Source organism: Dysidea avara, chromosome 9, assembly GCF_963678975.1.
Source record: "Dysidea avara chromosome 9, odDysAvar1.4, whole genome shotgun sequence".
In the NCBI taxonomy this organism is placed as follows: Eukaryota; Metazoa; Porifera; class Demospongiae; order Dictyoceratida; family Dysideidae; genus Dysidea; species Dysidea avara.
The window spans coordinates 14487885-14501019 of NC_089280.1; the positions used below are offsets into that span (position 1 = coordinate 14487885).

The following is a 13135-nucleotide window of genomic DNA, read 5'->3' on the forward strand; positions in this document are numbered from 1 at the left end:
TATCATAGCAGTTTAGTGTCATAATATTCTGAAAGGAATGACTAACTGTCCAGGATAACTCTAGTGTATAGATTACTGTGGTATCAAAAAAGCCAACAGTTTTGGTCTTTTGGTACGGGAATATTTTGTTAACTGACTTAGAAAGTTTCTCAATATAATAATTATACCATTTATGTACTTAGGTGATCATGCTAATTTTAGATACAAATGTGGACATATGTTGAACTTGTGTCTGTGGTATGTGTGTGTTTGTATATGTTTGAGCATGGTATGTGATGCATGTATGTAATGCATGTGTGTAGTCTTGTGTGTGTGTGTGTGTGTGTGTGTGTGTGTGTGTGTGTGTGTGTGTGTGTGTGTGTGTGTGTGTGTGTGTGTGTGTGTGTGTGTGTGTGTGTGTGTGTGTGTGTGTGTGTGTGTGTGTGTGTGTGTGTGTGTGTGCATGCATTATGTAGTATATATGTGAAGCCCTGGGTAGTTGGAAAAGCGGATATGGTTGGACGCGAACACGAACATTTTCAAACTACGCTTTTACATTATACAATAGTTATTTTCATACCTGACATTATCTGTACAGTAGTCTTCATTTCTAGACACAGAGATCATCTTTGAGTAACGCTTATCCATTTATAAGCGCATGTGCGGAGGATAGGCTATCATGCTCAGAGTACCATACATCACATACTGTTGTACACACGCTATAGAAATCCACTTCATACTCACAGAGACTCAGCTGGGATGCCCCAACGTAGCCTCGCAAGCCAGGACCATAGTAGGTATAAGTGCCTGCGCCTTAGTGAGCTCCTGAATAGTGATGTACGATAATAAGTTTGCAGCTATATCGATTAATCACGATAATTGCATCACGATACGATAGTTATCACGATAGTAAATCCAAATGATAGATGCATAATTGTAGCACTAATTTTACTTATTTTCTATGAATAAGAGTAAAGGCACATCCTGTATACCCGAATGCATATATGTCATGCCAAAATACAGCAAGGTTCAATCTCAGATAATAATTAGAATACATAATTGAATAAACAAATGAATGCTTTAATTGTTTGAGTAATTCCAGCGAGGTAAGAATGTCTAATATTGGTGCTCACAATAATCACAAGCTATTATCATATCACGATAATGAACCACTGTGATACGATTATCACACTATCGATATTATTGCACATCACTACTCCTGAATCTGGCCTGCGAGAGTATATGGTCTATAACACTTGTGGCATGAAGCCAATCCTCTGCACATGTGCTTATAAATGGATAAGCGCTTTGCGAAGATCATGTTTGGGCCTAGAAGCAAAGACCACTGTACAGAACAACAGAGTTGTATAGATTTTAAAAAATGTGTGTGTCCGCATCTGCCTATATCCGCCTTTTCCAATTACCTGAAGTCCAGTCCTTGATTGTGTCAGGTGGCGTCAAGACTGGGGACCCTGTGCAACAGCTCCTCTCTCATTGGCATGTATATAGTAGCAATTTCAACATTATAGTCAATGGCCTGACCAACTCAATTTTCCCTCCTCCAGCCCTGCAATTACTATGAGGATGTGATGTCATTAATGTATTGTTATTAAAGGCCAACTCATGAGTTGTTTTCTACTTGTCTATGGTTCACCAGTCCCATCAAACATCAGATAGAGAAAAGTGTTGCAAATTTGCTGGAAGCACAGCACTTCCTATTGAGGCCTGATTTTTTACTTGATACCCTGTAGCACTGTCTGTACATTTTAGTGATTATCACTAAGAATTTCCAGTGACATTCACTATTTGCCACATGCAGTAGTCACCACTTATTTTTTACTGTGTAACATCAGTGATGCTCACTATTTGCCACAGTATTTACTACTTATTTTTTACTATGTGAAGTTTGGTTTGCTGCTTAGTCACTATAGCCATTATAGTCAGGATAATCTGTCACGTGTATTAACTCACTGAAGATTTCCAAACTGGTTTTCATAATTGGTATTTCCGGCAGTTTGGGAAACAAATGAATATATTGTTGAACAGTTTTGGGTTTTTTTTTGTAGCCACTGTGAAGAAACTTCCAGAGCCAGTTAGATTGCTGAGGTTTCCTATTAAATGCTGTTGACATCACATTTATGTAAAGTGGTTATATTGTCACAAAGTTATCTAATCTTCATCATAATTTACTATCCCACTAGGGAGTAGGGACTACGACTGTGAATACAGGGAGTCACAATCTTGATACTAAACACTGTTGAATGCAGGGAAAGAAATTCCAACCCAGTGGCCAGTGACTTGATCCTCCAATAAGCAGTCATCTATACATGTATGATTCAGTTTGAAACTTAACAGTGGCCATATCTTCTGAGACTTAAGCTTATTTCAAACACACAGACACTACAGATGCTGTCATATGTAAGCTATATACATTTTGATGACGTATGAAACTTTACCATATCAACTTAGAGAGCTAATAATTTTATCAAGAGCTTTAATGAAAATCATGAAGTTGACTTGACCAATTATATAAATGTATGACCTGCTAGGAGGTGGAACAACTATGCATTGCAATTCACTGCCAAACTATAGCTAGCCTCTTGTTTGATTTAAGCCAATGAGGAAAGTAAACAGTGTAGGAACCAAGGTATGTATAGAATAGTAGAGAAATGACCAAAATATAGCTATAGCCTATAAGAAAAGTGGCAGATTTACAGTTTGTACATAAAGAAACAATTTCCTTACTTTGAGAAGGAATCTCATTCTACCGTTGTAAGTAAATTCACTCATTCATTTTAGCTTAAAAAGAATTTGCTCGAACTACACTTTATAGGTTGAGGCCTCTTCTGTTGATAAGATACCTCATTATCAAGGTTTCTATATTTCATGTCCTTTTTGAAATCCAGGTTCTTTTTCTGAAAAGGTTATCGATTACAATTACATCATCACAATTATGCTGTTATACACAAAATCAGTATTATTTGAAGCCATATTGTACAAGTAATGGAAAAAGTAAGAACTAGCAGATATTTGCTAAATCTGCTTGTTACTTTTAATTTTAAATTGATCTTCAAATTCTTATCTGCTAATGGCAATTAATGAATATTTTCGCTTTATGCAATGGTGTCTCTCTATGTTGTGCTGTAGAGGGGATTTTACAACAACCTGCATAATTATGTATAGAAGATAACAATTAATTTTAAAGTGTGCATGTATAGGTAGTACAGTACCTTATTTCTGCTCTGGTGTCAGAGAAATGTTGGTTGAATGGGGAAAGTTCAGGAAGACCACAGGATGTTTTGGTCCACTGATCGTATACTGTCCAAACTATAACCATGTGTTTAGCTAAGTGTTGATCTGTATTAGTACACATACCAGAGTCAGCCATCTTTTAATGTGGTGGTATTACACCAACACAGATTTCTCTCTGTCTCTCTGGATAAGAGTGTCATTTAACTGGTAGCAACAAATTTTTTAACAAATTAACAGCTTACAGATAAAGCCAGTGCATGTGGCACTTTTTGTGTAGGTGTAATTTACTAAGACATGTGCTTTTATGTGCATTTGACCTATGAGTGATAAAAAGTCGCCAGCAGTTATGTTACAGAAACAATTATATCATTATTCAAATACAAACTTCTGCACTTACTTCATTTTGGGCAGTCAGCACATGCCTTTATGCATGACTATTAAAATTTCTCGCTCTCACAATAAGTGTTCAGTGCAATAATCAACACACACGCACACACACCAGATATCTCAGTTCACTGAGATTTTTGCAACACCTGCCACAGCTGAGAAATCTTCCATAGTCTCTTGCATATATTTTAGCTGATTATACACACATTCGGTAGTTTATAAATGACAACATTTATACTGCATCTAGATGGCTATACACTGGCAGATGTATTCAGTGTAACAGATGTACAGCGAATAGACATAGCTGTTAGCAACACTTGGAAGGTTTATGCATTCTTGGTCACACAAGAAGCAATGGCTGAGTATAAATGACTAGCCTAATTGAGTTGAATTTTCTTTAAAATATTTACACACCAAATACATTGTCTATATTGTAAAGTGATATGCAAGGCAGTGTTGCCATACTAATGTAAGCATTTAGTTACAAAGAATGTAAACTTGAAAATCAACTTAGCCACAACAAATAACATGAAGAGTTATATATTACTTAATTCACAGCCAATGGTTCTTAAATTTCTTCTATAAAAATCTACATATATAGTGTACACACAAGCAAAATTGTGGTGTAAATTATTGTCCTACATGCTGACAACATCCAGTTACATGTCAAGTAATAGTTATTATATGGTCAACAATACAACTATATTCCATTGAAAAAAGCTTGCAGATGTACCTTAACAGGTCATAAGCTCCTGACCTCACATAAGAGTTGAAAAATATTTACTACGTTGTACAACTGTATCTACAGGAAATTGCTTAGCATATACATGTACATGTGAGATGGACTTGTTAACTGAACACATGTACATGTGAGATGGACTTGTTAACTGAACACATGTATGTCACTTTAGCAGGTTAGTAATTGTAAAGTATTACAGATTGACATGGGTGTTTCCTCATAATTACTAAATCCTTATTGAAGTGTAAAGTCATATACCATTGAAAAAAGCTTGCAGATGTGCCTTAACAGGACACCGCTCATACCTAGCTTACTGTGTCTGTATATTCATAATGTTTTCAAGAACTGAAAGAATGTTTGTTTGTTAGCACTAGCCTTCTTGACTGATATAGCACCTGCACATCTTGGAGTGAGTTGTTGTGCTTCCAAAACTTTTAATGATTTTGTTTATAGTACTGCATATGGTAAAATTGTTTCATAAAACTCATCCCTCATGTATTCTTTGAGTACAAGTATCTCTCCTCCTTATGCATTTCATGAAATTCCTCCTTATGCATTTCATGAAATTCTCTAGAATTTAATAATTAATTATATGTTTTTGTTTCTTGTGTGTCTGTCCCGAGGTCTGTCCTACATGTAAATCTACCATGGTGAAGAGCTTCATAAATTGTCATATTGCAAGCTGTAGCCATGAATCTTTCCACCACAATATTAAATGAGTATATTAATTGTAAAACTAGACAAGAGACAAAACTGTAACAAATTATAATCATATAAAAAATTTTCTGTTGGAATAGTTGTCGGTGGTCTTGTAAGATCATTGTGCAATAATTGTAAACAAGTATATAGGATTAAATTTCTACATAAAGCATTCCTTGAACTATTGAGAAACAATCATGGACAGAAGGAGTAAGTATAGATAAACACTACAGCTTCAATGCAATTTGCATGGTTAAACTACAATAGATTGTTATGTAGCTATAGAATTCAAATAATTACTGTTGCTGTGTACTTTAATAGTAAAACTGTAAAGTTTTACTGATACTATCACACTAACCTAACTATTTATTGCATCATTACAATATAAAGCCACATCAAATACTGCAATCACATGCTGAACATGTGATTACTTTGAATGAGTTCCTCTGGGCTGCTTACTGATATTTTGTTTCACCTGACCAAAGTAGGCATTGCATGTATAGTTCTGTATGATGTGTTCAGCGGCAGTCAGGATATCCTAAAAACCTTTTCTGGCTAGAAGCCTCAAAGCACAGATCCTTCAACATCATTATACTTTATGTATATGCTTCTTTGTAAATAAGTATGTTGTTGTCTGTATCCATACAGTGGTTGGGTAACTCCCTCTAACATTTTTACTCATTTAATTATTTATAAACTATATAGCTCATGCATTATGATTTTATTTAGCATTACTACATACAAAACTGATCAAGTTGACAAGTAGTTAGCTATCATTCAAACCACACCTTGAACTTATACGGACTACCCACTAGGTTCTATTGTTCTTTTAGTTGAATGAATCCATGGTATCCCTAGAAGTGTAATAGATACTTTGCTGCTTGCTTGAATTCTATTCGTACACGAATAGTTTTTAGCAGTGTCAAAAGAATTTTTGTGCTTATTTTGCTAATTATGAAAACCCCTAACACGAAATACCACTCATACTTATACTGACTTAGAACAAATAGTTTCACTATGTTTGTAAAATTATGCTGAAAGTTTTTCAAGTAGTTATATGTCAACATGTGCATGTACAATTGTACCAGTTAACAGAAACACACATCAAATAACTACATCATGTATTTTTTTAAATTATACTTGTAGTGAGTTCTCATGAATTAGACATATGATACTGTTGTACCGGATTATGCACAAAGCTTGTCTTTTATTTCAACTTGGTGAAAATAGAAAACTGTGGCATCACTTTCTTTCTTCAAGCAAGCAGTGTCAGACTTCTACCATCATGACACAAACAGGTTGAAAATATACATTTGTTACTCAACTTTAAGTTGCTTTCAACGGTTGTAAGTGTACATGTGCAGCTGCAGAGTAATAAGCCATATGAAATGAGTTGGTGTATTTCTTTCTTGGTATGTATAGGTCTTGCTAAATTGACTGATTCCCTGAAGCCTAACCTAATCAATGCTTACCCATTGCTTACCCACGATTCATTTTTCTGTGTTTAATTATATGAAATGTAATACTGACATTGTCAGATAGTTGTGAGATTTAGTTATGAGCATATATTGTTTTGGCTATTTCATTTGTATATCTCATTTCAGAACATTGATGAGCATGTTGTGTGTGGTAACAGGCTGTCATGCCTGAGACCATAGTTACCAGCACATGCATCTATTTGAGCATAGTAACTTGACAATTGCATGCAGGTTGATTACCTTTGAGACCCCAGTATATTACTGCTTATCAAAAAATCATAAATGTTGAAATTTAACTGTGGTGTACTACAAAGTCTCAAGTGAAATCAGTCCATGTAGTCAATTGTATTGACCATGTACACAATTGTCTATACTAATAAACCCCTTCTAGCCATTATTTACAGGTATGTTGTCTGTAAATAATGAACAGTTCATGTCAGCAAAACATTTAAATCATATGCTATTTTGTGTGGTATGGTATAAATTATCTGTGGTTTAAACAAACTTGTTTACATTATAGCAGCCTAGTACACAACTCTTGAGGTCAAACGTATTAACCCTCTCAACTGCATATTTCATCATAAACAATGGCATCTGCATGTTATCTCAGGTAAAAAGTTGTTAGAATTTTGATTCTCAACTAAATTTTGTTATTAAAATGCCAGAGAATTTGCTTAACTATAATTCAATCTGTGGTTCTTATAAACACATAGGTCATGACGTAGTTGTTACGGTGACGCATAACTATTATGGGTGAGGCTGGTAATTACTTTGAAATTCTAAAGTAGCTACTTGGCTTTTATCAAAACACATTTTTGCAACCAAGTCATACGAAAAGACCTCAGTATCAACAATTCTAACAAGAAAATGATACTTCATGTAAAACCCCAGCATTGATCACATTTATATATTGTACCAATTATATTAAGTAGAAAAATTAACCTCTGCGCATTGATGAACCCATGTTAAGGTTTTTTTGGTTGGCTATAATTATCATCTAGCTATAGTTATGCATGTGTATAGCTATAATTCAATGCATTATGCTATAATGACTGCCAATGGAATTTGGTAAGTATGCAATCCTTCATTATTGTCAGGACTGTCCAATGTGTACAGACTCATATTTATGTAATGTATGATCTTTGCTCATGACAATTCAATACGTCACGCAGTAAGATATTTTGCGGCGCGCGTGAGTAGGAAATATAAAATCACTGATCGCAATCGCTCGATTCAAAATATTGCGAATAGTAGATTGAAATGGATCATTTATTCAATGCGTTAACGTCCAGGCGGGCTAGTACCGATAGCAGACAGAACTCATCATGTGGAGATATTCCAGATCTTTACATTTCAAAGAAGAGAACGCTGAAGAGAGCATCGTCCGGCAACAGACATTCGCCACCTAGTCCTAGCCCGCTGTCCAACTCAATGTCAATGGATCGTGTTAAGAGCAAGAGTAATTCTGAACTGGTAGACGTTGTGGATGCACAATTGATGCAAATCAGAGAAAAGCTAGCAACATTCCGCGAACAAGACTCTCAGTTCAGAGAAAGAATGGACTCGCTTAGTAACTCAGTTAGTGAATTAACATCACGATCTAGTCTAAGCAGCTTTACTCCATCAGAATGTTCTGACTTGGGTTCGCTGGATGAAGCTAGCGAAGAAGAGGAAGAATTTGATGAACAAACCATAGGACAAAAGGCATTCTCTGACGAACCTCCGCGACTGCTACGCCTCCCAACCGTACGAGTCACAGGCAAAGGATATTTACACCGACGACCTGCGGTAAAATGTTTTCACACGAGACAAGCATCAGATCCCAGTTCAATGCAAAGTCACAAAGAGCTACCCGAAGAGGAAGAAATGGAAACACAAAGATACAGTACATACTCGGCAGACCAAGCCATCAATCTATACCCACAATACAACAATGCAGAGGAAATCAGCACTCTGTTCTAAGCTTTCAGTTCTGTTAAGTCAGGATTTTTATCATCATGTATGGCAGGCCACAAATTGATGGCTGAAGAATTATTCCAAGATTACATTTCATTTTTAGAACACCCCATCCAGCTGGTTTGGATGGTGAAGAACTAGTACTAATTTCTCATCACTTGTAAATATTCTGATTCTGTAATTTTTTTTTAAAATATACATGTAAATTTTGAACAAACAAAATTGTATGTTGTATATTATGTACAAAGGTCTGCTCTGTTAATGTGTTCATGTGTGTAAAAAAACTGTTCAGTAATAATAAAAGTTCTTGACATTAAACCATCTGATCGTTGATCATGGCCTCATGGGGAGTGTGGTAATCACGTGGTACTGCTGATGTGGATTTGCTTCCAGAACCACTACTGGATGGTGGTGATTTGTGTCGCAGCTGGTGCTGATTCGGCAACTCATCATGGGATGGCGATGCCACACCTGCTTGTTGATCTGGTGTTGACTGTGATCTCGGCTGATCCTGATTATGTAAGTAACTTTGATGTTCACTACCCTCATATGCGTAACTGCGTCTGTCATTTCCCTCATAAGCAAAACTCCTTCTTGCTTGTTGTTGCATTGCTGTGAACAGCACAAATGTAATAACATACAGAGCACATATGCTAGGCCACAACATACCATCTCTTGTAATTCTCTCATGAAGCTTCTGTTTTTCCTACATGCGAATTACAGTAAGGCCTCAATATATGAATAATATTATCAATAATGTGGTTTAACATGCCCACTTGTGCGGGATACTTCACAAAACCACACACACAGGTCAGTTTTCATTTCAGATACTTTTTTTCTTTTTATTTGGAACACCAATATGTACTACTAAGTTGGGGCTTACACACAAATGCTGACTAAGAATTATAATGGCATGATACATCTGTCTGTTTAGTGGGCTGAACATCCTGGTACTATTTATTATAAGGATTGCCTACTGCATACCAAAGTAGCTAGTTGGCAAGTATATGTAAAGTACATTTGGGCTTTCCAACCATATATACAAGCATAGTGAAACACTATATTAAAGGGTTATAAACCAGCTTGGTGTAAAGTATTTGAGTAATGTTTCAGCTATCAAAATAGCATATGCTAGAACAGTGTATGTGGTCAACATGACATAATAGTGTATGGTACTTGTTTACACACAGATTGTACCACAATATTATGCGGTTAACAATTAAGCAGATTACTACACCACTTTCCAATAAACAAGATTCATTTAAATTAACAGCATAAAAACTGCTAACACAGAAATACCTTACAAATCATGCTAAACAGGTGGTATTAATTGATTCATCTGGGATAGATGTCAAGATGGTGATGTAATGTATTGGTGTTGTCATGTATGTGCTAGCAGCATTCAATGATAATAGTCTGATTACTTTATTACAAGTTCTATCAACAGACTCAACACCAGTTCATTCCCAGTACATGCACCTCAAGTGCTAAAGTTGGGCCAACACTTTGTATCGCATACAATTAGAACAGGTGAATGGTAAATACTATTATCTAGAAAAGAAAAACTTACAACATCAAGTTGAATGATCAAATCTTTTTTGATTTCTTTTAGAGAGGAGGCCATGGCGTAGAAGTAGTATGCGATGATACTGTAGAAAAGCAGAGCATGAAGTGAATGGCTTGTCACACAAGTGAATGGGGAATATTGCCCAGCCCTTCCTCTATGTGTAAACCATATGGCTTATCAGTTGTCTTTAGTGCATGTTTGCACACGATGGCACTTACATCAGAATGAGGAAACATGGAATAACTACAGCTGAGGTTTGTAGACCCTGAACGAATGCTCCAAACTGGTGCAAACTATTGGAACTTGAGTTTTCCCATTCATCGATTTCATCCTCAATAGCATCTATCATAAATTCTCTTCCCCTGTAAAATGTATAACACAAGTTTCAAATCGTTTGCTTAATGTGACAAAAATGCAAATCTCACAAATGAATTTTAAGTACCTACTTACCTGAAAGGCCCACATACTCCAGAAGGACTTAACCTGCAATGGAAAACATTTACAAAATGTGAGGAATGTAATCACATAATGCTTCTCTAGCTATATGCTGTCTTCTCAAAGAGATTGTTACCCACACTGTGGGAGTTTCCCAACTTGTCAGAGTTTTAACATGGAGTTGAAACAATACCACCATATACTAATGTATCTCACATTACACCATTATTATGTGTTGAGCCTATCTGCCAAGACTAGATAAACACACTGAAGCCTGGGTGGCTTGGTACGTGCATTTGACAGTTAGAAAATAGTTGAATCAGCTACATATGTTAAGGGCAAGAGGATACCACAAAGTAAATCTTGAACTCACTTCCTGCTAGTTTCTTAGGAAACTGGTATAATAAACTGGTGTATATTGTCAATGTAATTTCACACATTGCTTACAGATCAAAATAGTATCCATACTAAGTACCTTGTCACAGCCCATCCAACAGGGAACATGATTGCCACTACCAACAGAAGTAGAAGTGCAAAGTAGTAATTAATCGTAGCTTCTGCTCTGTACAAATGCCTTGGGGCATTATTAAACACTCGGACCACCCAACTACGCATGTAAAACAGAATAATGTCTTTTAGCAGGCTGACGAGCGGTAACAGAGGACAAAAGAACACCCCAAGCCTACAAAGAAAGTAAAACACACTTCATAGACAAGAATATTGGCACACATAGACACATGTACATACACTATTACATACATACATCATCGTACCATACAGGTTTACAGGCTAATTGTCTTTGCATAAATCTTTCTAGTGTCTCAAACACATGGAGGAGGTTACATAGTTACATTATGTGGTTGTTAGTGAAGCCAGGTTGTGTAAGATAATCCTTGTTGTTCTCACATAGTATGATCATACCCCACTAAGAGCAAACCCTTACTAAATCTGAATACTCCTAGACAACTATCTGTAATTCTATTACATATCTACTACTATAGTATAGGCCTTGCACAAATATGTTCTAAACAATCTGTTAACAATGTACTGTTACTAACCATACTAAAGCTTGTCCATATATCAAATTGACTATATTCTTTGGCAGGTTGAATCGTGGGTAGTCAATCTGAAACACACAATGCAGTGTAAACATTGAAAGCAAGACACTGGAGCTAAAGAAATTGACACTTGGGACACATCAAGGAATGGTAGACAATATTGTTGTAATCTTGACATTGTGTGTAAAGGTCACATGCAACCAGGTCTTGATTACAAAACCATGGAAGATACATATGCACTACCTATTTGAGAGTATTGTTGTTGGTTATTTCTACACATTCCTCTCTGCATTGAACTTCTGAAGTATGAAGCACTACCAAACCGCATACCATACAGATGTTTCTCGGCAAGTAGTTAATCAGGGTTAGTGTAGTAGCATCTACATTAAGGATCTCTGACCATCAGTGGCATGCCCACCGTACATACAAGTTTACCCCATGCAACTAACCAGGACAAAATCAGAGTGAACTATATATATACATTTGATTTAAAAACTGTTTTTAAAGTGCACAGATTTATCTAACTAGCTAATTATACACTATACTGCTGTTCCTAGAGCTTATTGCACTAGTCTAATGCTATCGCATGAATGATATAGAAGTTAGCAATAAATGACTGTCTTATTATTTGAGGGACATATTACACCTCCATATCAGACGTATTTTAATCTCTTCTGTGCTTTTAGACAGCTCTTTACACTCCAACCTCTCAACTACCTACAAAAAAAACTCTGTGGCAGCTGCTCACAACTAAGTAATTCAACAGATTCCCACTCTTCTTGAAACTGCCTCCATCTCCACCTTAACTATTTAAAATTTTTATCACGGTATTAAATGGAACTACACTGTACTATCCGAATAACATGATGTATTACTCAATGTTTATTAGCAAACTTCCTTCAATGTCAGCCAGTGTTTATGTGAACGCAACAAGGTTTGTAATATTCTGTCTCTTGTTCATTACAGCAATGGTGAGCGGGCACTGCCTTCAAGGAAAAATTTGGTTTACCATGTACCCATCCAGGTCCACCCTTAGCTATGTCACTGCTGGCCATGTTTGTCATTACAATGATAGCATTTGACCAACTCTAAGAAACACACCTGGGCTTATAAGTGAACATACATACAAGTAGACGCATCATTTTGTGAAATACATAAGATTCTCTCCCATGCCTTACACTACTACACTACACACTCAACCGGTGACTTTCAACAAGAACACCAGGTGTCCATGTAAGACTACATACATATTATACAATTTGTACATTCAATAACTACACAACCGGAAATTCTCAGAAGAAACAGTCTGAAAATACTACATATGGCTAGTTTAAAATTAGCTTTCTCCTTTTGAAAAGCGGCCTAGCTTTAGGCAAGTGTACAGCTGCATTGTCATTAACGCTTAAAACGCTAAAATGATACATTGCATCATTTGCATGTCAAATGTACTATTTCACACCAATGCATTTTCATTTGAACTATCGTATGGTACATTATCAGTTGGGAATTTAATACCTACAAAAAAGTCCCTTTCAAAGATGTACAATTATATTTCAAAATGGGGAAGTGTAGTGGAATTAGTATG

General features: G+C 36.1%; 1 protein-coding gene and 1 long non-coding RNA gene across 12 annotated transcripts in view; one reads left to right on the forward strand and one right to left on the reverse strand.

Annotated features, from left to right (window-relative positions):
• Window positions 1-2495, forward strand: part of LOC136267432 (uncharacterized) — a 64964-nt gene extending 62469 nt beyond the window's left edge. For 8 of the 11 annotated variants that reach the window (XR_010706685.1, XR_010706691.1, XR_010706687.1 and 5 more), the window contains 2 exons: window positions 2046-2119; window positions 2181-2447. This is a non-coding gene — a long non-coding RNA (uncharacterized lncRNA). Of the gene's footprint in view, window positions 1-182 lie in introns of all 11 variants that reach the window. The other 3 variants (XR_010706686.1, XR_010706684.1, XR_010706682.1) reach the window with 3 other exon arrangements.
• Window positions 2496-8648: 6153 nt separating this feature from the next.
• The window catches only part of LOC136267340 (transmembrane channel-like protein 3), a 34459-nt gene continuing 29972 nt past the window's right edge, over window positions 8649-13135 (reverse strand). The window contains exons 15-21 of the mRNA XM_066062444.1: window positions 11551-11618; window positions 10968-11174; window positions 10508-10540; window positions 10276-10419; window positions 10061-10139; window positions 9160-9196; window positions 8649-9102 (exon numbers count right to left, since the gene is read on the reverse strand). Of these exons, the coding sequence (XP_065918516.1) occupies window positions 8804-9102; window positions 9160-9196; window positions 10061-10139; window positions 10276-10419; window positions 10508-10540; window positions 10968-11174; window positions 11551-11618 (867 nt within the window). The 3' untranslated portion in view covers window positions 8649-8803. The remainder of the gene's footprint in view (window positions 9103-9159; window positions 9197-10060; window positions 10140-10275; window positions 10420-10507; window positions 10541-10967; window positions 11175-11550; window positions 11619-13135) is intronic.